The sequence below is a fragment of the Nilaparvata lugens genome, chromosome X (assembly GCF_014356525.2).
Source record: "Nilaparvata lugens isolate BPH chromosome X, ASM1435652v1, whole genome shotgun sequence".
Taxonomy (NCBI): Eukaryota; Metazoa; Arthropoda; class Insecta; order Hemiptera; family Delphacidae; genus Nilaparvata; species Nilaparvata lugens.
The window spans coordinates 24,846,177-24,872,086 of NC_052518.1; the positions used below are offsets into that span (position 1 = coordinate 24,846,177).

Genomic DNA, 25,910 nt, shown 5'->3' on the forward strand with positions numbered 1-25,910 from the left:
GAAACAAAATTTTAAATGACCACCATTTTGTTTTATGAATTTGAAAAATTATCATAATTTTTTTCTAGCTTTGTCTAGTTGTTATAAATGATCGTGCAAAGTTTCAATTTCGTATGTTCAACCATTATTTATAAAAAAAATAATAAGCGAAAAAAGCGAAATGGCCGCTGTGTGAGTAACTGAAGACTTCCGGACAGATTATGATATTTAGTTATGTTTTTAGCCAGGAACAATGCCCTAGGCCAAGGCCCTAGAGTATTGGTAGAGAGTTTGTAAACCCCCTGTATATAATTCACGAAAAGAGAGTAAATGAATTACATAAAGAAAGATATGCGCTTAAAAATTACCTGTCGTATAATGATCGTAATTCGTTTTTTTCACATACTTCCCAATGGAGTTGATAGCGTTTCGTTTTTTTCTATAGAAATTGCAAAGTGCAATACTCTGTTTGAGAGCTTCCGAAGTTTTTTGAATACTAGTCTGAAACAATAGAATTAAATGAACAATTATACGTTTATTGGTATTGTTTTAATTGCATGGAAAACACGAAATACAGAAATAACCATCACAATGAGAACGCTACAATAATAGAAGTAGCTAATTATAAATTACTATAATACAACAGTAATATATTGTAAGATATAACATATTTCAATACACACATTTTGAAATGGAAACGTAGAGCATGCAACTCCTCTAAGGACTCCCTTATGACTTGAGCAGTGTGTGTGTAAAGAGCAGTCAGGGTCTAGACCATAATGTCTTCAATACGCTATATTATAAAAATGTTTCTTAGCCTACAACAACAAATAAATTGAAAACAAAGTTACAAATTATAAATTTTATATATTTTAAAAAGTTGAGAGTAGAAAATTATAATGAACAATGAAACTTATGAAAGGATAAAAGAAGCTGAATACTAGAATGATTCAATCGCTAACAACGAGAAAATATAATCATTACAATTTCATTAGTTTATAAATTAAGATAGATTCGAAATAGAATCAATAAGGTGTAATTTTTAAATAAAAATAAACATAAATATTGAAAATTTGGAAAATTATTACAACAAAAACTTACAGGATCGAAAGTTAAGACAGCCTCCATGAAGCAGAAAACTGAATTTCCTATGGTGTGATACATACTGGACCCAACCCTGTCAATCAAAACTCAACAACTTTAGCAAATTAAATTAATATAATACAAAACCTAGATATCTAGATCTAGATAATCCTAGAAGATTCTTACATGAGTCGGTAGAGGGACCGATAGGGTAAAATACGGTTGTGACTTTTTATATTTCATCATTAAATAAATAAATAAACGAATACAATTCATTGGATTAAATTCATGTGATGTTCATGAATAAATGAATATGATCCTTCGCTTCGTATTTGAATTACGAATTTCAAGAATTCATGATTATGAACATTATCTCGAGAAGTATAATAATTTGAAAATGCTTGATGATCTGATTTTACTCAGAAAGGATATGAATTGAACAGGAATATATTTATTATGCAGAAAGTATGAAGGCGATTTCAAGCTAAAGACTAAACTATTATGGGAAAAATTTTGTTTCACATTTCACATGGGTTTGGAAGAGCTGTACGTGACTAAGAATGCTAACATGGAGGAAAATACATCCATGGATTGAGTGGATCAACAATGAAAACCATTTACACCATATATGAAGAAATTCCACAATTTCAGTGTCTAGTGTAAATGGTTTTCATTGTTGATCCACTCAATCCATGGATGTATTTTCCTCTGTTGATACTATCAATGTGGAATGGATAAGATGCTGTCCACACAAATTTTAACTTCATAAAAACGTACGAGGAAAACCATTTAAACTAGACACTGAAATCATAGAGAAACAATAGCGTAAGTAGATATCCCATGGTATAGGGAATTAATGTCGCAACTTTTGCTGTTAACTCAAGCCGATTACTGTCGATTATTGTCAGTTTTTACTGTTTTGTTGGGGTTAGAGTGTATGAACGGCACAATTTGAGAGACTACCAGTGTCACACAGCTGCATGGGAAAAAACTACGTGAACTATCGGCTTGGGATAACAGTAAAAGTTGCGACATAAGCGCCCTATACAATGGGATATCTACTTACGCTATTGTTTCTCTATGCTAAAATGTTGTGGTATTTCTCCATATCGATGTCAAATGGATAAGATGCTCTCCACACAAATTTTAACTTCATAAAAAACATACGAGTAGCTAGCTAAAAAACAGTGAGGTGAAAATCAAGGCAATCTCATTCAATAAAGATAAAAAATGATAAACAACGGACTGTGAAAAACAAAACAGTTGAACAATTTTTCAATACTGATCACATCATTTATTAAGTTTGAGGAAAAGCACACGAATAAATGATAATTTAATGAATAAATTTGGAACTTATTGGTGGATTCACAGAGGATCGGCAGCCTTGATTGTGGGTTGATTTAGTTTGTGCTTTCCTCCCCTTCCCCCTCTCCCAAAGAGGCAAGATAACCTCTCTCCCTCTCCCCTCCTTCATCCTCCCCGTTTATCTTTCTAACCACCACTTCAAGAAGCGTTGTCGAGAAGTCAACATCGTTTTTCGTTTCGTTCCGTGGCGTTCGAGCTGAACGCAATTACCTCGTTTCGTTTCGTGATATATGTGCAATATCATATAGGCCTACGCATAAAGACAGGATATCGTCAGCAGTAACTTCTACACACGAGATACAGTCCACTTCCTCGCCAGTTCCAAGGTTAGTGCAAATTAAAGACTTACTTTTGGGGTTGTCGACGTTTTCTTGAATTAAATCTTAACTGTACCCCAATCCATAGGTTTGGGGACAGGACGGGATTACCACATGGTCCACCAGGCCTGGGATATGTTCTATTTCCAAGAGATTTATTTTAATTTAAATTTCAATTCGTTAATAGTAGAGTTACTTGTTGATACATGCACTGATATCCATGTTAAATCCAGTTACAAAGTTCCTTTCCAAATCTCCTTGTTTATCTAATCAGTTACTTAGTTACAATGGCAAGCCCACAAGCCTTGCTTACTATTCGTTTGAAGAAGAAAGAAACTTTGTTTAGCCGTGTTCAACAAGCCTATGACTTGTTGAAGGACATCAATGATCCTAAAATTCAATCTCAATTTTTGATAAGAAGCATATCTATTGAAAATACTGTGAAAGAATATTCTGCACTCTTAGATGAAATCAATGAATTATCTATTCAAGTTGAACCTACTAAAGAACCTGAATATCAATCACTTACCGTTATTGATAATTTATCCTGTGCAATAATAAATGCTCGTGATAAATTGAATCAAATTAAAAATGAGAAACCGAAGGAGAATAGTGAACCCTCACCTTCAACCTCTCATTCTCCCCGTTTGAACATGATATTACCTCCAACTGAAATAAAACCGTTTGATGGCTCTGATATTTCAGACTGGCCTAGATTCAAAAATATCTTTTCATCATTGATTGTGATAAATATTATTCTCCTGATCATAAATCTCATATTTTACATAATTTGTTGAAAGGCGAAGCAGCCAGAGTAGTGAAATCTTTTCAGATAAGTAGTGATTTTGATTTGGCATGGAAAACTCTATGCAAGCGTTATGAAAGTGATAGGGTGCTAGCTAACTACTACGTAAATGAGATTTTGAAAACTAGTTCTATCCCATTTAAACCTTCGTTACAATCGCTTCAAGATTTTCTTGTTAAAGTAGGTGATAGTATTACCACTCTGAAATCGTTGAAAGTTCCTGATTTGGCTGATTATATCTTGTACTCATTAGCTATTCGTCAATTAGACAAAATATCACGTGAATCGTTTGAGCTCGAGGTAGCTGATAAGAGCTTTCCTTCTTGTCAACAGTTGATTGATTTCGTGAATAAGAGAGTTAGATCTTATCAATTATCTGCATCTGATGTGCCGTCTGTTAATGAACAAAAATCTATCGAAAAGCCGAAAAATAAGTCTTTTCAGAAAAAGGTTGTCTTATCTACTCAGGCTGATAACAGCGTTCGAAATAAAAGCAGCTCAGTTACTTCTGAATTAAATGATAGTGCTGAAACAAAATGCTCATTTTGCAACTCAATGAATCATTCGTTATTCAAATGTCCTGCTTTCTTGAAAAGAGATCCAAAAGCTAGGAATGAATTTATTAAATCATTGAGAGTCTGTTTCAATTGTTTCTCCAAATTTCACGCTGTAAACCAATGCAAGTCTAAATCGTTGTGTTATTGTGGTCGTATGCATAATAAATTACTTCATTATCCTCGTAGTAGTGATAATAGCCGTTCGAATTCTCCTGTTCGTTATCAGAAGTCTACTGATAACATCTCTAAAGTTGCTTTGAAATCGAAACCCGTTGATTCGATCACTCAAACTGACAGCACTATGAATGTTGTTGAGAATTCAAATTCTTCTAAGCATTGTGGTATCACTGATAATGTTATTGATAAGTCATCAATTGTTAGTTTAATTCCTAAAACGAGTGTTGTTCTAGGTACTGCTCAAGCAGTTATTAAAAATTCATCTGGTTCGTTTATTGGTGTTCGTTTAATGATTGATTCTGGTAGTACTGCTAATTTCATCACAAAAGATCTTGTTATGAAACTTGGTTTATCTGTTCATGATTGTCAACAAAATTTCTCTGGTTTGAATTCCTCGAGTGTAGGGAATTCTTCTGGTGTTGTGAAATGTTTGATGAAACCTAAGGGTTCAAATCACCCTCGTTTAGAAGCTGAGGCTTATGTGATTGATAAAATAGTTGGTTCATTGCCCCCTATTTATCTCAGTTCGAAAGTGCAAAATGAGTTGAAAAAATTCAACCTTGCTGATCCTGTGTTCTATGAACAACGTTCCGTTGATCTTCTATTGGGATGTCAGTTATTCAACAAAATATTACGTCATGATAGTCAAGTCTCATCTAGTGAAGAGTGTTCGTTTTGCGTGATTCCTACCGTGTTTGGTGACATTATTTTGGGTGAATTTCCAAATCATTCCGGTCTTCTTAATCAGTCATTGACTGCATTAATGACGTGTCCCACCTCTGAGAACTCGTTGAACAATTTGGTTCATAAGTTTTGGGAAAGTGAAGAAATTCCTAATCATAAATTTCCTAGCCCCGATGATGAGTTTTGTGAGAAACATTTTGCTGAAACTCACACGCGTGATACTGAAGGAAGATATGTTGTTCGTCTCCCTTTCAAAGTTGACACTAATCAACTCAAGTTTCATGAATCTCATGATGTTGCTTTAAATCGTTCTCTGTCGTTGGAGCGTCGTATGCTGCGTGATGCTCGTTTGAAATCTGTTTGCGTATCATTTATGGAAGAGTATCTTCTTTTGGATCATATGAAAGTTGCTAAAAACCAGGTGAATATTTTATTCCTTATTTTTGTGTATTCAATCCGTCATCACCTACAACAAAGGTTCGTGTTGTATTTGATGGGTCTGCTAAAAAGAGTCACATTTCGTTGAATCAAGTTCTTCATTCAGGTCCAAAATTGTAAAATGACATATGTGATGTGTTAACTAGATTCAGACTTCACTCATTCGTATTCACGTGTGATGTTACGAAAATGTATCGTGCTATCCTCGTTGATGAAGAAGATCGTTCTTTCCTTCACATATTGTTTCGTAAAGATCCTTCCGATGATATTGTCGTTTATGAGCTCAAAACAATCACATATGGTTTGAAACCGTCTGGTTTTCTTGCTCAACGTGCTCTCATTCAATTGGCGAAAGATGAAGGAGATAAATTTCCGTTGGCAGCAGCAGCTATTCGTGATGATATATATCACGACGATTTTCTCACAGGTGCTAATTCGTTGGAAGAAATCTGTGAAATAAAATCACAACTTTGTAATCTTCTAAACTGTGCTCATATCAAGTTGAATAAATGGAGCAGTAATTCTCCTGAGTTCTTGGATTTGATTCGTTCTGAAAACACTCAAGTACCACTTCATATCAGTGATGAGCCTAATTCAAATGTGAAAGTTCTTGGCGTAATGTGGAACCCAACTACTGATTGTTTTCATATTAAAGTTTCCGTTCCAGAGTTTCAAAAGAAAAACTCTAAGCGCACTGTTCTGTCCGTTATCGCGCGTCTGTATGACCCTCTCGGTTTTATAGCTCCAGTAATATTCAAAATGAAATGTTTTTTACAAGAGCTGTGGAAGTTGGACATCGATTGGGATACGCCGATTCCTGTTGAATACAACGAATGCTGGAACGAGCTGATGAGAGAGCTTCCTGCTCTAAGTTCAATTTCAATTCCTCGATGCGTTTATGGTGATGCTTTTTCTTGTCAAATACTTGGGTTTTCCGACGCATCGCAGAAAGGAATCTGTGCTTGTATTTACTTGAGAGTTGTGTCGTCAGAATCTACGGTGAAATGCTTCCTGTTGAAAGCTAAAACTAAAGTTGCGTCGTTGAAAACTCTGTCTATTCCTCGATTAGAGCTTCAAGCTGCGTTGTTGCTTTCGCGATTGTATGTTTCAGTCCTTCCTTCACTGGAAAAAATCAATCTTCAATCTACGTTTCTGTTCAGTGATTCAACTATTGTTTTATCTTGGTTGCATATACCTCCTTACAAGTTGCAAACGTTTGTTGCAAATCGTGTTGTGAGAATATTAGAGTTGACTAATATTTCTGATTGGAATCACATTGCTACTGATTTCAATATTGCCAACGTTGGTTCACGAGGCGTTTCTCCCCAAAACTTGTGCAATTCGCAAGATTGGTTCAATGCTCCAACGTGGTGTTCTAATTCGTTGTCATGTTCCACATGCTCCTTTCATGAATGGAATCTGAGTCTAATATTAAAAATGTGAAATTCCATTTGTTTCGTGAAGTGGGAAATTCGGTCCTAACTATTGTTGAGCTTTCCACTCTGTTGGTGAAAATTGAGGCGATACTCAATTCGAGACCGTTGTATGCGCTCTCTTCATCTCCTGATGACTACGAGGCGCTGACTCCCGGACATTTCATTGTTCATCGCCCTCTGTTGGCGGTTCCTGAAATTGACGTGAGTGATGTCAACGAGTACAGACTGTCTCGTTGGGAAAAGGTTAATCGCTTCACTCAGAGATTGTGGAAGAGGTGGGAGAGTGAATACCTCCACACTCTTCAACAGAAGAATAAGTGGTTTGAGAGTGGCACAAACCTTCAGGTAGGGCAGTTAGTATGGATTAAAGAGGACAATTCATCACCCTTATCATACCCGTTAGGTAGAGTCACCCAAATCATAAGTGATGCTAAGGGTGTTGTGCGCTCAGCTCACGTGAAAACTAACTCTGGTGAGTATGTTAGGCCAGTTAGGAAACTTGCCCCCATACTTCCCTATTAGTTTAACCCACACCCTAAGTTTTCCGTTTTCCTTTCCTATTCCTTTTTCCCTTCGTTTTTCCTTTTCTACCGTTCAGTGCATGTTGTTTTGTTTTTCTTTTACTTTTAAATTTTATTTTTTTTTTGAGTTTATGTTCTTGGAAATGGGGCATTCCAAGGCGGGCGGAGATGGTGGATTCACAGAGGATCGGCAGCCTTGATTGTGGGTTGATTTAGTTTGTGCTTTCCTCCCCTTCCCCCTCTCCCAAAGAGGCAAGATAACCTCTCTCCCTCACCCCTCCTTCATCCTCCCCGTTTATCTTTCTAACCACCACTTCAAGAAGCGTTGTCGAGAAGTCAACATCGTTTTTCGTTTCGTTCCGTGGCGTTCGAGCTGAACGCAATTACCTCGTTTCGTTTCGTGATATATGTGCAATATCATATAGGCCTACGCATAAAGACAGGATATCGTCAGCAGTAACTTCTACACACGAGATACAGTCCACTTCCTCGCCAGTTCCAAGGTTAGTGCAAATTAAAGACTTACTTTTGGGGTTGTCGACGTTTTCGTGAATTAAATCTTAACTGTACCCCAATCCATAGGTTTGGGGACAGGACGGGATTACCACTTATAATTGAATTTTCTACTTCTACATTACTTGAATGAGACTGAAAACGCTTGAAAACTAAAAACTTTAGATTTTTAACTGTCATTAGTAGTGATTAAATGACGGTTGAATGCTTCGAGAACCAATCAGACAAGCGGACGAAGTTAGCAATTTACTAATTTGATTGTAATCATCACAGTGCAACCGAGCTTACTAGTTCTGGATAAAAATTGTTTTTTAAATATTATGTTGTTTTCAAGTATCAAGTGTTATCAATGCTTACCATGGTTTGAGCATATCCCAAGCCTCATCAAATTTATTGTTGAAAAAAAGGTGAACTGCAATACGGGCTTCTTGCATGGCCGTGTCAAGGTCCATTTCAGAAGGTCTGCAAAAGTACATTTTTATTAATTGAAAGTAGGATGAAATTATTCAATAATGAGAATGAATTCTTTAATAACTAGTGTATCTTCATAATTATTTCCGGAAATATAAAACGATTGACCTGTTGAAGTGATTGAGCTACATTCAACGGAACTGATATTGTATCACAAGTTTATGTTGTTCTGAAACATCCAATTATTGATCATATTAATTGACTTCAAAGGTTATTTTCCATGGAGAGGGACACGTTTCCGTACATTTAAGATTATGTTACAAATAGAATATGTTTCTTATAACTAGAGTGTTGACAGGCTAGCTCTTCTTTGTAGCACATTTTTTACGAGTACTGATCCACTCGAATAAGTCATCAATATTCATTGTATAAATTGATATTGAGTATAAAAATATGTTTTACCTTGGTATGGTTTCGTAGGCATCCTCGAACTGAAAAATAGATGTATTCATCAGTTATATAAATACCATAATGATTATTAGATGCAACATTGGAGTAAAGTAAATTCGTATGGTTTTTGTCAGTGAGACGACCTTCCCTTGCTGGGAGGTCCCACCTGCCCTGAATGTATATTTCAAGCCGTTAATGGGCCTTACGACTGTCATACTTCGACCGAAACATTATTACAGTAACACTGAATCATAAATCAAATATGTTTTTATAAAATATAAAAAAATAATAATGTAAAAATATCTAAACATAAGTATTTCCAGACGAGCTTTAGAATCGATTTTTACAGGTACTCTGATTATCTTAGTTGAAGTTGAGAAGCCACATAAAATGTTGTTAATGAAGACGTCATAAGCTCATATCAAGTTACTGACTTTCTTTCACTAACAAGCTTAAATATGCAGTGAGCTCTAGTAGGTCTACACTCTACACTCTACACTCTACAGTGTTCTACTAGTGTATCATTGACAGTATCTTAATAAATGATTGCATTTTTTAAACTTAGATTTTCAACTTGAATAATATGAAAAGTTGAATTCGTTGCATAAAATTAGGTAAATTATTTTATGTGATACAGTATAACAATTGCATTGAGTGATTTACTTATTGAACTATTATCAATTTTCTAACTGGGATTAGGTAACTCAGAAATTCAATTCATATTTCCAACTGGAAAATTTTAGTTTAACATTTTTTATAACTTACTTCCATTGAACGTTGTCTGTTAACTAGTTACTCTATAACATAGTCTATAACTAGCGATAACCGAACCTATGCGACCAATTAAAAAAAAGGATATTTGCGACCAACTCAAGGTTTTCTACAGCAAGGTTATTAATAAACAACTTGCATGTTCCTCTTTCCTGGAATGGAGTTTCTAACACCTTCAAGCCGTAGATCAATCTATATAATAAAAAAGTCAGTAGTCTTCTCTTCTCACTATTATTAAAACAATACTATCTATATATATAAAAGCGAAATGGCACTCACTAACTGACTGACTGACTCACTCGCAGAACTAAAAATCTACCGGACCAAAAACGTTCAAATTTGGTAGGTATGTTCAGTTGGCCCTTTAGAGGCGCACTAAGAAATCTTTTGGCAATATTTTAACTCTAAGGGTGGTTTCTAAGGGTTTAAAGTTCGTCTTTTAGCATGTATATTCTTCTTATTCTCTTAATTATGATTGAAAAAAGGCCATACCATATGTTAATATAGAACTATAATCTAGAGAGAGTACCTCTTCGAAACAGTTGTTAACTGGTAACTAAATTGATAATTTTGTCAGGTTGGCATTAAGTTGAGTTGACTTTGTTAGGTTGGCACCAAGTTGAAGATTTAAATGCATTTATCGCGGAAAAAATTGGGCACTGCTACTTCAATCAGAGCTATTCCTGATATTATATAATATTACTAGCCGTCAGGCTCGCTTCGCTCGCCATATCCGTTTAGCCAGACGTTTAGTCTGGACCCCCGACTGGATCGTCCTAACATATGATAAAAATGCTCAAATGAAAAATGCAGGCCTGCTGATCTCATTCTTGGACGATCCTGTCGGGGGTCCAGGGGGCTAGACGGATATGGCGAGCCTGATGGTAAGCTTAAATATGCAGTGAGCTCTAGTAGGTCTACACTCTACAGTGTTCTACTAGTGTATGTAAGCTTATGTAAGCATTCATAATTTCTTCTATCTTTACCAGCATTGTTTTATAAATCACATTATACTTAATTCAATATTGGCTGCATATATTTTCACAATTACATCTATTTGAAACATCAATAACTCTACCACTAAGGGCAGACCACTTAAGCAACCTTGAGAACGTGTAAATTTCAGGCGTGGATTTTAAATAAAGTTCAGGCTTGACTTTAAGAATAGTCTGTAGCATTACTTGATAAATTGCATTGAATCCAGTTAACACCCCAATTTTAACACCATCTTCATCCAAATCATACTTTAAAGAGAAAAAAGGACTTAGTTTGCTAATTACCTCATCATCAAAATCTTCTTCTTCTTCCATCTTAATGACACTAGTGGAATCTGGAACAGAATTAGCGTTCATTTGACACTTAATTATAAGAGTTTGAGCAGTAAGTCATTTGAACTATACAGGAAAATGAATCCTATACATGATACTAGACGTTTTTAATTCATAAACACAAAGCTTTAAATATGTGTCAAGCACATTACGAAAGTGATGTGCATTGACGGATATTGCAATCTATCTACAGCAGTATTAAAACAAAACAAATCATAGTGTGAACAAAAACGTTGAATTATCTTTACTGAACTAATTTTCTATGGTTGCCCAGTTGATACAATTTATCCTTGACTTGACAAAAACCAATTATTAGAAGTTTCCTGTCAAGCAATTGAAAATATTCTCTTGAGGAGGCTGTTAAGTAGGCATAGTAGCTCAGACACCTCTGTCAGCATTTTAAACAGGATTATTTTCTTCTGAGTTTGCCTCTCTACTCGATAAAGTTCCTACGAATTCGTATATCAAACATAAACAAGTTATATTATAATGATTAATTGCTATTAATAAAAGACCGCAAGCAGTCCAGCCAATAGAAGGGTTTGAGTAGTCATTTTTCGAGCTCCACTGCAGTATGAGTGGATTATTCAACAATAATTCTCTAATTATTTTGTATCATTGAAGCGAAGTGGATTGATTATCATCTGTTATTTCCAAAAAGTTATTTTTTAATCTCAAACAATATCGCTGAATTTTTCATAGAATTGATCTTTTTTGTAGCCAGTATAAAATCTAGTCTTAAGGGCGTATTATGGAAGAGATAATGATAATGATGTAGAAGTAATATTTAAACTAGTAGCACACTGGAGACGACGTTTTTGCTCACTGGGAGCGCGCCACGCCACCGCGTACCGGACCTGACTCTCCACCCGTCCACTGCCTCCTTTGGGTTAGTCCAGTTCTTTATGAACTAAAATAAATCTTGTTTTACAATACAAATCATAGATTGAAGTAGTAGAGTAGATAAGTCATTTTTAGAATTTGCCGAGAAAAACATAAATTAGAAGTCACTATCTATAAAATATTTTCTAACTTTAATATTTAAATTTAATATTTATATTTTTATTTAATATTTTCTAACTTTTAATTTAAATTGATTTGTAATTGTTTTATTCCATTCGGGATAGTGTTCTTAAAATAAAAATAATAAACTTACTAGTTTGGAGCAAGTGTGATCCACATGAGGTTCAAAAAGATCAGAATATCTTCTTCTTTCATCTCCTTTATTCACTTCATTTTACAATTTTATGAAAAAAACAAAATAAAAATATTAAAGTGCACTCCTCATTAGGCTAGGTCTGCGTCGGGGAATGGTTCGTCTTATACTAATTAACAAAAACAAAAAAAACATTTTCTTTTAAAAAATATACAATTAAGACTCAACTCAGAACAGTACTAATTACTTCCTCTTCAGATACTGGTGCGAAAAACAAGAGTTACAATTTCGTGAATTTATTCTATATCTGTATATTTTATCTTGATTCAAGTTATTCAGATTCCTATTTGTGATCTCTTTACCGATTGTAGTAAAACATTTACTGAATTCATCAGCCATTTCTTTCTTTTTGCCTGATTTTATTATTTGTTTGCAGTCCATAAATTTGTTTTTATAATAAGTATCTTTTACCACGTGCAAAACTCTCTTTAAAATAGTATTATAATTCTTGAATTTGTTAGAAAAAGCTTCATTGAACGGTTGCCTTCCAAGTTTATCAGTAATTTTGTTTCTCGAACTAAACTTGATGTTATCCAGGGTTTGAGTCGGGAATGTCTTCTGCTAACTTTATGACAAAGGGATTTTGATAATGTAAGGTGTTTTATAATGATATCGAAAAAAATCGTAAAAGCTTTTTTTTAGAATTGCTCTCTGTCAGTATCTCCCCCACCGATTACTTTTTAATTTTAGTCTTAAAAATAAGAAAATCAATTTTTTCTTGAATAATTTGTTGATCATCTACAGCAGTATCCCAATTTCCAGATATTTGATTCTTTCATTAATAGTACCCATTATTGCTTCATTATTATACAATTACAAATGGCGGGATGAATTGTAAAGCAGCGACTTTTTAGAAAATATAAATAAATGAAATATGAATAAAAACTAATATTAGATCAGATTTAATGGGATGCGTACACTCACTGGCTAAATTAAGTGGGTTAAAGAAAGGAGACGGGGCCGCGCTACCTGTAGCCACTCGGCTATTGTGCCAAAAAGGTTCATCCTCCTTCTCTCGACTATCACACTCTATTGTCCTCTGAATCCGCTTCATTACCCTCATTAGTGGCCGGAGTGGCCCCGTCTGCTTTCTTGAAGGCAGTTTTAGCTGGTAGGGACTCATCTATTACTTTCCACCTTACCTGTTACTTGTATTCTCACTTTATTATTGAATCTAGATCAGTGTAAAAGTACTTGTTATTCAATTATTCCTAATGATTCATTTTGATGAAACTCAACTTGCTCATAACCTGCATACAGAATAACTTGAGTTACATACAATTCGTGGTTACACACCACGTGCACTATTCATCAGCTGATGATATGCGTATTATATTTATTTGTATGAGTATAATTATCAAATAATCCAATATATGTTTAGCATGATAATTATAGCATCAGCTTATGGAAAGCGTACGGCGTGTGTTCGTTGCACAGGTCTGTACACAGCTTGATGAATATTATAAGCATTGCAAAATTGAAGAACAAATTAATAAACAAAAACTGTAAATTATTTTTCTTTATTATAAGGTTCCCCCTATAACCTACACTACACTCACTACACTCTCTTGTTCTTGACTTCCGCTATCCATTCAATCAACTAAGAACTTATTCATGATCTATGTTGCCCTAGAAGTTTGAAATTGGACCGGATGTCCAAAAATATATTTCTTGACGATGGATTTTCCCAATCAACTTTCTCACCCTCAACTTCCCCCTTCTCCGAGGATGTCATTTCAGTAAGAATCACTTGCAGTTTGCAGCTCGTCCAAGCAAGTTGACAGATCTTGTAACTACTGTCTCGATCAGTGTCTTACAGTTTACCCGTTCTACATGGAGTAGCCTATACTGGAAGTCTCACTGAGTTTCAAGAACACATATCAAAGACTGGTATGAAACGTTTTTTAATACCACAACCACCAATTTGTACTTTGATAAGTGTTTGTTTGTGTACCGTAATGTCTATGTGATGTATTTAGTCTCATCATGTACACTGAATATAGTAGGACGTGAGGATAAGTAAGTATAAAAGGACGTAAAATAAAAAATAATACGTTCTTCGTTTGACTAAATTTGTACTTATAATCGATAGTAATGTGTGTGTCTATCCAATCAATGTAGGCTACCACTGGTTTACAGCTGAAAATGCCTTTAAGTAATCAGACTGGGCCACTAATTTATTCCTCGGAGTGGAATCCTTAACAATAGACCACGAAAATGTCGAAACTCATTAACAATAGGCGACCACTGAAGGGTCACTACAACTTCTACCTGTTCATCCATTGCTTTTGGCGGCCCCGTCTCCTTTCTTTTACCCAATTAAATTAATTTGAGAGACTTTACAACGCTGTTCTCCTATCTCTCTTCACTGTCATTATAACGTGGAACTCACTATAAAAGATTCCGAGGGTAGCGAATGGGCACCCGAAAGGTGGCGGCGCTCAGAGGAAAGTTCCTCTCCTAGCGCACACTGTGAGCGCGCCTCGCCGCGCAGCCACAGAGGAAAAATTCCGCTCCGTATTCTCCCAAAAGTTCCGGCAGCGGAATAATTCCACGGCGTCCACGGCTGCGCGGTGCGGCGCGCTTCCAGTGTACGTATTCTAACTTGTTTACATGCTAAGTATTCAAACGGAATAGGCTATGTTTCATTTGCGAGGCGCGGCACGCCTCCAGTGTGCTCCGTGCTTAATACTATTACTGTTTAGCTTGAATTATTTAATTAGTATGGGATTTGAATGTTTCACGTAGATAGGCCCACATTTTCAGTATTTATCTGATCCTTGAGGAGTACCTAGTCTAGGGCCCCTCTGCCCACCCCTCTAAAAGACCCAACTGCAGTATAAAAAATACATTAAACGAAATACTAAGTAATAAATTCAAGAGCAATTAAAAATCAAAAAAAGGCAGTTGTGAAATAATAAAAAAGAGGGTTGTTACAAAATGAACTAGAATAAATATGAAGGATGTCATGAAATAAGATTAACATTTATAAAGTTAGAAAATGTCAGACGTGTGGCTTTTTATTAATTTATTTACCTTATTTATCAGCTGATACCTTTATGTTTGAAATCGAAACAAGGAGTAGGCCTATACGAATATTGAATCTACCTCTGGCCATCCATCAAAGCAGATAGAACCCCATTATTCTGTAATAATAGTGAGAAGTTGTGTCTCTGAAATAATTGATTGTGTATAGCTTACATTGAAATCTGGTATTCTTCCCCCGATGGAATCAATAACAGAGAAGGATAGGCTAAATTTTTAATAGACCCCCCTGGCACTTGAAAAACTTATTTTTAAAAAAATGTGGTTTCACAGTTAGTTTGAACAGACTAAGATAAATTGTTGCAAAACTGTAGACTTCACACTCAACACAAAAACTGCTGCAATAATCAGGAATTGCATAGCATTGTGGAATTAATACTTCAAATCGAAAAGATTTAATTAATTCTCTATAGCCTACTCTGCTATATGCTCTCAACTTATATGCTCATAATCAGCACGGAATGTTATTATAAATCGTTGAAGCCAAAACAGCAAAACAGTTTTTTTAAATATCACAAATTTTATAACCGATTTTTTGGAAGTGGAGGATACAAAAATAAATTTTCAGATTAAGCTTGAGTAATGATACAGAACGGATGCAGCAGGTGTTTGAAAAGAAAACACCCTATTCCTTATAAAACTTTAGGATTTTATTATCTGATGATATTTTGCCTGACTTTCATCAACAATTTATCATTGAATTTGAAATATTAATATAAGTGGTAAATTTGAATTTTTTCACTCATTAAGGTTATGTTTATGTTTCTAAGGAAAATCTCTCATGACATCAATATTCTCTCTAGTCAATCATATGTGGTTCCCCAGGTCAAAATGATTGTAAATTGACAGATTTAGATTATAACAGCAGAATACACCAAGCTTAATCAACAAAGTATGTTTAAAATAGAATTTTATTTACAAAACTGGTGAACAATGAAAGTTGAGGATGGAATGTGACGGATGTAGATTAAAATAGTGCTAGGATGAGTGAGAAAGAAGTTGTTGATCTTATGTTAAATCATAACATTATTCAAAGTTCTACGAAGAGTAAAAGGTGTAGGGAAGTGTGTAATTTGGCCAAAAAATAACTCTTTTATCAAGTTGAGGCAGGAGAGTCAGAAACATGAACAGCAGCCATAAAGCAAAAGCTTGAGGTTTTCACGCTTCAGCCACGGTGGGATCCTTCTTTGAGAAATCGAAATTGATCCAATAATTATGAGAGGATATTTCTTCAAGGCGGCAGCGGAACTGTATGCCCCACACTGTAGTATAACAACATATGTTTTGAATTTGTTATTACTGTTACTAAGTCTCCAAACAAACTCATTCCAATTCGAAACCTGTATAGTTCAAGTTATTAAAAACCTTTCTTAAGGTATTAAATACTTATGTCGTGTTTACTCTCATTCCTATTACACACACATTAGAAAGGTTTTCAAGGTTTGGTTAGGGTTATGCGCGCATGAAGGTTTGGTTAATTTAGATTTCGTTAGATTAGCTTTTCCTTATGCAAATTCACAATGGACGTTCAAGTGTTGAACAGTGACCTGACAGTTGTCTTTTTGGATAGATTGGAAAAATCGAGTAAAAATTCTAGCTGCGTCCGCCTGTATAATTATCAGCTTCATAAACTTCATATGTGAGTTTTTATGCCTGTTAAAATATAATATATTTGAAATTGAAATACAATAAGTGTTCTTACATTGCGTCTTTTAAAGTCTCTTACCCAATTCTAAAGCCACCCCAATTGGAGAGGATTTTAGATAAAATTTGTAGCTCAAATAATTCACAATAACCCATCATGATTAGTTGACTTATAAGACGACAATTTATTTAGTCTTGTATATAATTATTGTAGGCTATACAAGAATACAAGACTAAATAAATTTACGTAAAACGCAATGAAAGGTAAGAAATGAAATACAATATTTATTAAACAGTAAAACAACCTATAACTTGGACTATTTAGCTAGATACCTATTGTGGCAAAGATATGTTACTATATACTAGTAACAAAACACTAATAAAAACAGACTTACTCCAGAAGTACGAAGAGAATAAGGCTTCCTACAACTGAATCGAATATTAGTTGAACGTTGAACAGTTCTCCTGAACGGTTTGGATCAATAAAACCTACCAATATCCAATAAAAGGGATTTAAAAACTTAGAGAAAGTAGACCACAATTCAAGGTTATGTTCTCAATGAATGAATAATCAAAGAAGCTTCCAGTATCAGCACCAACTTACCTTTGAAAATAAACAAGACGTTTCAGGGTGAGCAAGTATTGTCATATCTATCTGTACTTCACGTACATGATGGTGTTCTATCACATCCCTGAATAATTAAGAAATCTGAAAAGACCATGAAATCCATATCATATAGAGATATCTACAATCTACGTGCATGAGATTGAGAAATGAGATCCGGATTCAGTTTTCTGTTGGCTTGGAAGTGTTATCAGCAGCTATTCTTCTGTCAAAAGTATCAGCTGCTAATAACAGGTGAGTCTCGCTGTAGAACTGCTCCTTTCAACTGCGCAAGACAAACCATTCTCAGTCTCAGACAGCACCGTATCGCACATGCGTTAGCAACGGGTTTTTCCCGTTCCATTCAGTCAGCTCTTTGAATGTATCGTTCTTTGTGATAATGGTTACCGAGCACTGTAACTGGAGCCAATCGTCATTCTATTTGATGAAGATATTATTATCCAATGATGATTTATCATTAAATCCAATATAATAATCAATTTATTATCATTCTATTTAATAAAAGGAAGAGTACTTTTGAAAAATATAACAGTTGCTATTTAACTGATGTTAAAAAACACTATAACTAAGTCAGCATATTGTCATTTCAAAACAAAAACCGAACCCTCAACCTCCCCTTCTACATTTAAAACAGCAATAAACATAACTATTTGAAAAACCTCTAATCCCTTCCAGCATATTACAATTTCAAAGCAAAATCCTAACCTATCTTTCCACCTTTGAAATATCAAAAAGCATAATTCTACCTGGACCCTAGCCCTTTTTCTAGCATATTGCAATTTTTAAGCAAAAACCTAACCTAACCTTTTGAAACATTATTGAATATAATCCAAAAAACCCCTAACCACTAACCCCTAACCCCTTCACATTTAATAATTTAGATTTCAAAGCAAAATCCTAACCCCCTAACCTATCCTTTCACATTTGAAACATCAAAAAACATAACTCTAACTGCACCCTAGCTCCTTCTAGCATATTGCAATTTCAAAGCAAAAACCTAACCTATCCTAATAACACATTATTAAATATAACCTAAATAAAACCTAACCTCTAACCCTTTCACATTAAATACTTTGGATTTATTCGTCATCTTTAGAACAAAACATAAACATGTGGTTCATTCCATGAACATGTTCACAAACATGTTGTTCATTTCATGAACATGTGGTTCAAAGCAAAATCCTAACCCCCTAACCAATCCTTTTACCTTTGAAACATCAAAAAGCATAACTCTATCTAGACCCTAGCCCCTTCTAGCATATTGCAATTTTAAAGCAAAAACCTAACCTATCCTAATGAAACATTATTATTATTATTATTATTATTAATATTAAAACTGGTCAGCTTTTATCCCAATTATGTAACTATATAAATAATAAATTAAATAAGAATTACCATGTTTTAATATTATTTCTAGATTTCAAGAAAGCGTTTGACACTTTATCTTTTCATAAAATTGTACAGTCCATGAGTGAAATTGGTTTGTCAAGACGAGGTATTAACTGGTTAATAGATTATTTGAATAACCGAAAGGTTACTGTTAAAGTAGGAAAATCCTACAGTTGCCATGAATTTGTCACCTCTGGTGTGCCACAAGGTTCCAATCTTGGACCATTGCTTTATCTGGTGTCAGTAATCGCAATGGTTGGTGTTTCAAAGGAAACTAAAATATTTCAGTATGCTGATGACACAGTTATGGTAGCCAGCCACACAAGTTTTGATGAAGCAAGAATATTGCTACAAAGAGACTTTGATAGAATGCAAAGATGGATCCATGATAATGGCTTGACTTTGAATTTTAAAAAAACCACTTGTATGCATATGAGACTGCCACGTCAAACCTCAAAGTCCACTAATATTACTATGCATTCCTTAAATTGTCTACATGAGAATAACTTTGGAACTCCTTGTACTTGTAATGAAAAGGTCAAACAAGTTACAATTCAAAAGTATCTTGGTATTTTCATTGATGATTGTTTAAAGTGGGGTCCTCACATTGATAGTGTATGCCAGCGTCTTCGCTCATGTCTATTTGGTTTATATAACTTACAGCGATCTGTCTCAAAGAAGACATTGATAGTTGTTTATAAAGCCCTAGCTGAATCCGTAGTAAGATACGGTGTCAATGTTTGGGGTAATGCAAGTGGATATGAAATTGATAGAGTTAAGAGATTACTAAATTCCTTGCTGAAAATAGTTCATTCAAAACAAGAGAGTTACACTAAGCCAAATTTGTTTAAAAAATATAGCATTCTTCCTGTAAACGAGCTTTTCAGATATGATATCTTATTAAATAATTATTTTTCTAATAACTATAAAATGTCAAGTAGAATTTTGCATGAGCGAAGACAAGGTGCTGCTTATAAGAGGTTTATTGTGCCCGAAAACAATAATTATCATGGTAAATGTGAACTTAGTTATGTTGTACCAACTATTTTCAATGAGTTGCCAGATGATTTAATTGGTCTGGATAGAATTTCAATTGTTAAGAATAAGATGAAACACTTTCTGTTAAATAATTTGAGTGAATTTGAATGATCTTCATAAATTCTTTCTTTTTTTTATATATTTTTTCTTGTATATTATTGTTTGTGATAAGCAACAACTGAAATCCCATTGTTTTATTATTTTATTGCTACACAATACAAATTAAATGAATTATTATCAATGTATCAATTAATTTTTTTCTACCCAAGATTGACAACTATTTCTCTTTTGATATGATTTAAATTGGAAATTATTATTCTGGGATCACTGATTGCTTATATCAATGTACTATTTCTATGTTTTTTTTTAATATGATGTAAAACTTGACTCCTCCAGTCAAACCTTCTTTAGAAGGTTTTGGAGAATTTATAATTCGTCTGGTTTATAATATTTGAAATGTTCTACTGAAAGGGAATCTTCTTATCTTTTGTCATTCTTGCTTTTTTTATTATTCTTCATTTGTTTTGTTTGTAAGATTTCTTTTTATAAGTGTATTTTTCATTTTTGTTTGTTATATTTTCTATAATAAACTCCCTTCTTCTGGGGGTACCAGGACAAAGGAAAAAAAGGAAAGGAAAGGATTATTAGTCATAGAGCTCCCGAAGTGGAAGACACTGAGTAAAATCATGGTCATCGATTTTTATTAGACTTGGCGGTTTTCTTGTTCGCCCACCAGCTTTTCATTCTCTGAGAAAATGCAGCTTTTCTTTCTTCACTCCATCTTGTGCCAACTCTTGGTGCTTTTATCTCTGGAATGATTTCCCATTTGTTCACTTTTGTTTTGAAATTATTTATATTTTTAATTTCATCATCAGTAATTCCTGCCAAAACTAGATCTTTCTTAACATTCCTAATCCATTCTCCTCCATAGGCAAGCAAAGCTACATATTTTACTATTTTTTTTTTTGTGATTATATGGTCAGGGAGCCTCATGATATGACCATAGAATTTTAGACATCTTTTTCTCATGTCTGTTACAATATTTGAATGTTGCTCAACTGTGCTATTTTTCTGTAATTTATAACCATTCTCAGTTAATCTCGGACCTAGAATTTTTCTAATTATTCTCCTTTCTTCTTTCTTCAAATTTTCTAGATCAGCTTTCCTGTTGAGATTTAGGGTCTCACTGGCATATAGCATTGATGGCTTTATTACTGTATTATAATGTCTCATTTTAGTGTGAAGAGACAAGCATTTTGTATTGTAAATGGATTGCACCAGCCCTAGGCCTTTACGAGCTTTCTTTATTCTATCCTGCTGTGATAATCTCTCCGAAATAACCTCTCCTAAATATTTAAAGCCTGGAACCCTGTTGATTGTTCCATATTTAGTTTGTAGTCTGGTAACTTCTAGGTTTGTGGTTGTGAACACTGTTTTTTCTAAGGATATTTGTAAGCCAACTTTTTCCGCACATTCTTTCAAAGTTTCTATATGTTTTATTGTAACTTCGCCCGAGTCTGCCATTATTGCAAGATCATCCGCAAAAGCCAAAAAAGGTATTTGTAAATTATTTTTCTTGGTCCCAAGCGCGATTGGCTCCCAAAGGTTTCTTTCTTTGAGTTGCTTCTCCCACTCTTCCATTACTCTATCCAGAAGTATGTTGAATAGCAAGGGAGACAATCCATCACCTTGTCTGACACCAGTCTTTATCTCAAACGGTTTTGACAGTTTTCCCATGAACTTTACTTTGGATATTGTATTAGTTAATGTTTTTTCTATCATTTTCCGAGTTTTCTGATCTAGTCCTTTTTCTTCAAGAATTTTGAAAAGTGTGGGTCTGTGGATTGAGTTGTAAGCCTTTTTGAAATCGACAAATACGTAGACTGTTGGTTTTCCATGCATTTTCCTCAACTTTGTAATCAATTTCAAATTTAGTATCTGTTCTGAACATGATCTGTTTGGCCTGAAGCCAGCTTGCAAATCAGAAATTTTGGGTTTCAATTGGTTTTGCGATCTTTCAAGAATACAGGCTGATAGAACCTTATATGATACAGCAAGTAGGGAAATTCCTCTAAAATTATTTACATTTGTTCTGTCCCCTTTTTTGTGCAATGGATGAATCAGAGCACATTTCCAATCAACTGGTACTTCTTCAGTGAGCCAAATATTCTGTATAATTTTGGCTAGCTCTTTTCTTGAATTGGGCCCTAGGTTTTTCAGAAACTCAGCTACAATACCATCTTCACCTGATGCTTTGTTGTTTTTTAAATGAAACATTGAAAAAATATTATTTTTTAATGATGAAACATTATTAAATATAACCTAAATAAAACCTAACCCCTAACTCTTTCACATTTGTTGAACGATAGACAAGGATAGCAACACCATTGCAAATCGTATACTACCATTATAACGTGGACCTCACTATAGATACTCAAAGAATACTTTTGATTAACTATGTTATAACTGTGACTGTTGCTGGCCGTTACTCTGTTTCTGAGACAAAGAGAAGCTGCTCGCAAGAGTAGTATCTGTTTGAGTAACTTCGAAAAATAACTGTTACTTCGTTTTCGTGAACCAGTGAACGAATGACAGAGCTGCTCTAATAAAATTTTTCAATACTGTGTCGGCAAGTTTAGACGCCTCCCAGCAGATATGTGGAGTGCTATGCGATCTGCCAAAAGCATTCGATTGCGTGAATCATTATATTCTTGTTGAAAAGTTGAGAAAATATGGCATTCGGGGAAGGGAGCTGTGGTGGTTCAATTCGTTTTTGAAAGAGAGGATGCAGGCCACCCTAATAAACCATGACAATAAAAATTATCAATCAAAATGGGCTGTAATCAATGCTGGTGTACCACAGGGCTCCATTCTTGGTCCCACATTATTTGTTATATACGTAAATGATCTGTCATCTTGCTCTACTAAGCATGCCAATGACACATCTTCTATTATTACTAATTAAAGTTTGAGAGCTGTAGTCACCCAAACACAGGAAGAGCTACTGAATATCAAGAGATGGTTTGCTGCAAATGGTCTGTCTATGAACTCAAGTAAGACAAAGTTCATTACCTTCCAACCCCCCCATTTTGCAGCCAGAAACTTTAATGAGTTGGCCGATTTGAGTGTACCCCAGCAGTGCGTTGCTGTTGATCTTCTAGGAGTAACACTAGATAGTAGATTGGACTGGTCAGTACACACTCAAAAAATATGCTCCAGGGTTAACTTGGCTATTTTCTCTCTGCGAGTGCTTAAAAACACATTGAGCTTCAAAGCCCTAATGGTGGTATATTACAGTTATCTTTTTCCTTTCCTCAAGTATGGCATAACCCTTTGGGGAAGATCAAAATTCTTCATCCAAGTATTTAGATCTCGGAAAAAAGCATTAAGAGTTATTTTTGGTAAGAGGTATTTTTGGATATCCCTGTTGAGAACTATTCCTGAGTAGCAGGATACTTACACTGCCGTCACTGTATATCTTGGAGATCTGTTCATATGTTCACAAAAACCTACCAAACTTCACCCGCAATAATGAAATCCACAGTTACAATACAAGGCACTCAGCCTCCCTATCAGTGGCTGCTCATAGAACCGCCATGTTTGAAAAATCTCCGCAATATATGGGCTCAAAAATATATAATAGATTACCTCAGGATATTAGAGATATGGCGGACTTACGAAGATTCAGAGGAATGTTGAAAAAGCTGTTGCTTGAAAGGCAATACTATTCTGTGGATGAGTTTCTGCAGGAGTGATATATATCACTCTGTACTCATACTATCATACACTATCACACTATAGTGATAGTGTTCCTTGTCTTTGATTTTTTCCCAGGTCCTTGTACATAGGTACTCTTGACTAACTGCGTTTTTATATATACTGAAACGTTATGGAGCTTGTATATAGATATTTCATGTGATTTCATGTGACTATTGTATAATTACAGTATTTTATTAATGTATTATGATATGTGTTGAGAACCTCCTTTAGGTTGCTCTTCTTGACTTATCCTCAGTCTGATTATTCGGATGTTTGGGATGCAATGAAAATAATAATAATAATAATGAGCAGGTACATTTAAGCCATGTTTTCGTAACGGGCAGACGACAGAATTCTCTTTAAATTAACATTGGTTCTTATGGGAGTGTTCACCCATCAGCAGAAAGTTGAGCAGAAAAAAAGAACTGTTCAAATCAGAGACGAACTGTCATTCATTTTGCCGTTCTTTTTAAGGCCTGTCAACACAATGCTATTTTGCTTCAACCGATCACTGCTCCTGAACCGTTTTGTAGAAAAAGAACTAATTTCGGGATTCTGTTGACGGGAACAGACAGCTTCAAATTATTTTTTCCTACAGGTACCTTGGAAAGTGACCATTTCTGCACTGATTGTAGGCCGCAAAGAATCACTTTTCCGCTCTAGTGTGCAAAGTATTACTTTGCATACTCTTAATACTTTGCACATTATCTTGAAGCCATCCCAATCAGCTGTTGACATTGTTGGTGTGTATTTTGAATGCAAATTTGTTTGATCTATATTTTTTCTGATTTTCAAATAAATAAAAATGAGAACTCATTAAATTATACATTTTGAATATTATTAATTATTCATTATTTCAAATAATATTTTTTCATTCATAAATTGATTGGTTGGAAAATTATTTAGAAATAGATTTACTCAAAATTATTCAAATTTTCAAATTGATTGGATTCATTTAACTTATTTGAATAAATCATCGATTACTATTTTCAATTGGATTATCAAGTTTAAAATAAATTAAAGTTGCTATTAATAACAAAATTACACAGACAAACATTTGATGGATTTCAGCCATCATTTTATCCATAATCAACCACTTTTCATATCCATGGTAACTGTAGGAAAAATTTAATGTAAAATACGTGTGCAAAGTTCCTCTGCTGCACTCAAGAAACCATTCCGCCCTCGCCTACGGCTTGTGCATAAACGTTTCTTTTGATGCAGCAAACTGTCACTTTGTGCACTAGTTGCACAAATAACTAACTATTCTGCTCTGATCACGTGACACCGGCAGAATAATCAGCAGCTTCTCTTTGTCGCAGAAACAGAGTAACGGCCAGCAACAGTCACAGTTATAACATAGCTATTCAAAAGTATTCTTTGAGTATCTATAGTGAGGTCCACGTTATAATGGTAGTGTACGATTTGCTATGGTGTTGCTATCCTTGTCTATCGTTCAACAAATGTGAAAGAGTTAGGTTTTTATTTAATAATGTTTTATTAAAATAGGTTAGGTTTTTGCTTTGAAATTGCAATATGCTAGAAGGGGCTAGGGTCTAGGTAGAGTTATGTTTTTTGATGTTTCAAAGGTAAAAGGATAGGTTAGGGGGTTAGGATTTTGCTTTGAACCACATGTTTGTGAACATGTTCATGAAATGAACCACATGTTTATGTTTTGTTCTAAAGATGACGAATAAATCTAAAGTATTTAATGTGAAAGGGTTAGAGGTTAGGTTTTATTTAGGTTATATTTAATAATGTGTTATTAGGATAGGTTAGGTTTTTGCTTTGAAATTGCAATATGCTAGAAGGAGCTAGGGTGCAGTTAGAGTTATGTTTTTTGATGTTTCAAATGTGAAAGGATAGGTTAGGGGGTTAGGATTTTGCTTTGAAATCTAAATTATTAAATGTGAAGGGGTTAGGGGTTAGTGGTTAGGGGTTTTTTGGATTATATTCAATAATGTTTCAAAAGGTTAGGTTAGGTTTTTGCTTAAAAATTGCAATATGCTAGAAAAAGGGCTAGGGTCCAGGTAGAATTATGCTTTTTGATATTTCAAAGGTGGAAAGATAGGTTAGGATTTTGCTTTGAAATTGTAATATGCTGGAAGGGATTAGAGGTTTTTCAAATAGTTATGTTTATTGCTGTTTTAAATGTAGAAGGGGAGGTTGAGGGTTCGGTTTTTGTTTTGAAATGACAATATGCTGACTTAGTTATAGTGTTTTTTAACATCAGTTAAATAGCAACTGTTATATTTTTCAAAAGTACTCTTCCTTTTATTAAATAGAATGATAATAAATTGATTATTATATTGGATTTAATGATAAATCATCATTGGATAATAATATCTTCATCAAATAG

At 34.5% G+C, this 25,910-nt stretch overlaps 1 protein-coding gene across 3 annotated transcripts in view; it reads right to left on the reverse strand.

Moving 5' to 3' along the window:
* The window catches only part of LOC111046456 (tetratricopeptide repeat protein 39B), a 50,293-nt gene extending 32,709 nt beyond the window's left edge, over positions 1–17,584 (reverse strand). Inside the window, exons 1-7 of one of the 3 annotated variants that reach the window (XM_039443057.1) lie at positions 17,345–17,502; positions 15,088–15,197; positions 10,788–10,837; positions 8,749–8,777; positions 8,233–8,337; positions 1,081–1,156; positions 348–480 (exon numbers count right to left, since the gene is read on the reverse strand). In XM_039443057.1, coding sequence (XP_039298991.1) covers positions 348–480; positions 1,081–1,156; positions 8,233–8,337; positions 8,749–8,777; positions 10,788–10,817 — 373 coding nt within the window. In that variant the 5' untranslated portion in view covers positions 10,818–10,837; positions 15,088–15,197; positions 17,345–17,502. Of the gene's footprint in view, positions 1–347; positions 481–1,080; positions 1,157–8,232; positions 8,338–8,748; positions 8,778–10,787; positions 10,838–15,087; positions 15,198–17,135; positions 17,294–17,344 lie in introns of those variants that run through there. The other 2 variants (XM_022332010.2, XM_022332012.2) reach the window with 2 other exon arrangements.
* Between the last annotated feature and the right edge of the window lie 8,326 nt (positions 17,585–25,910).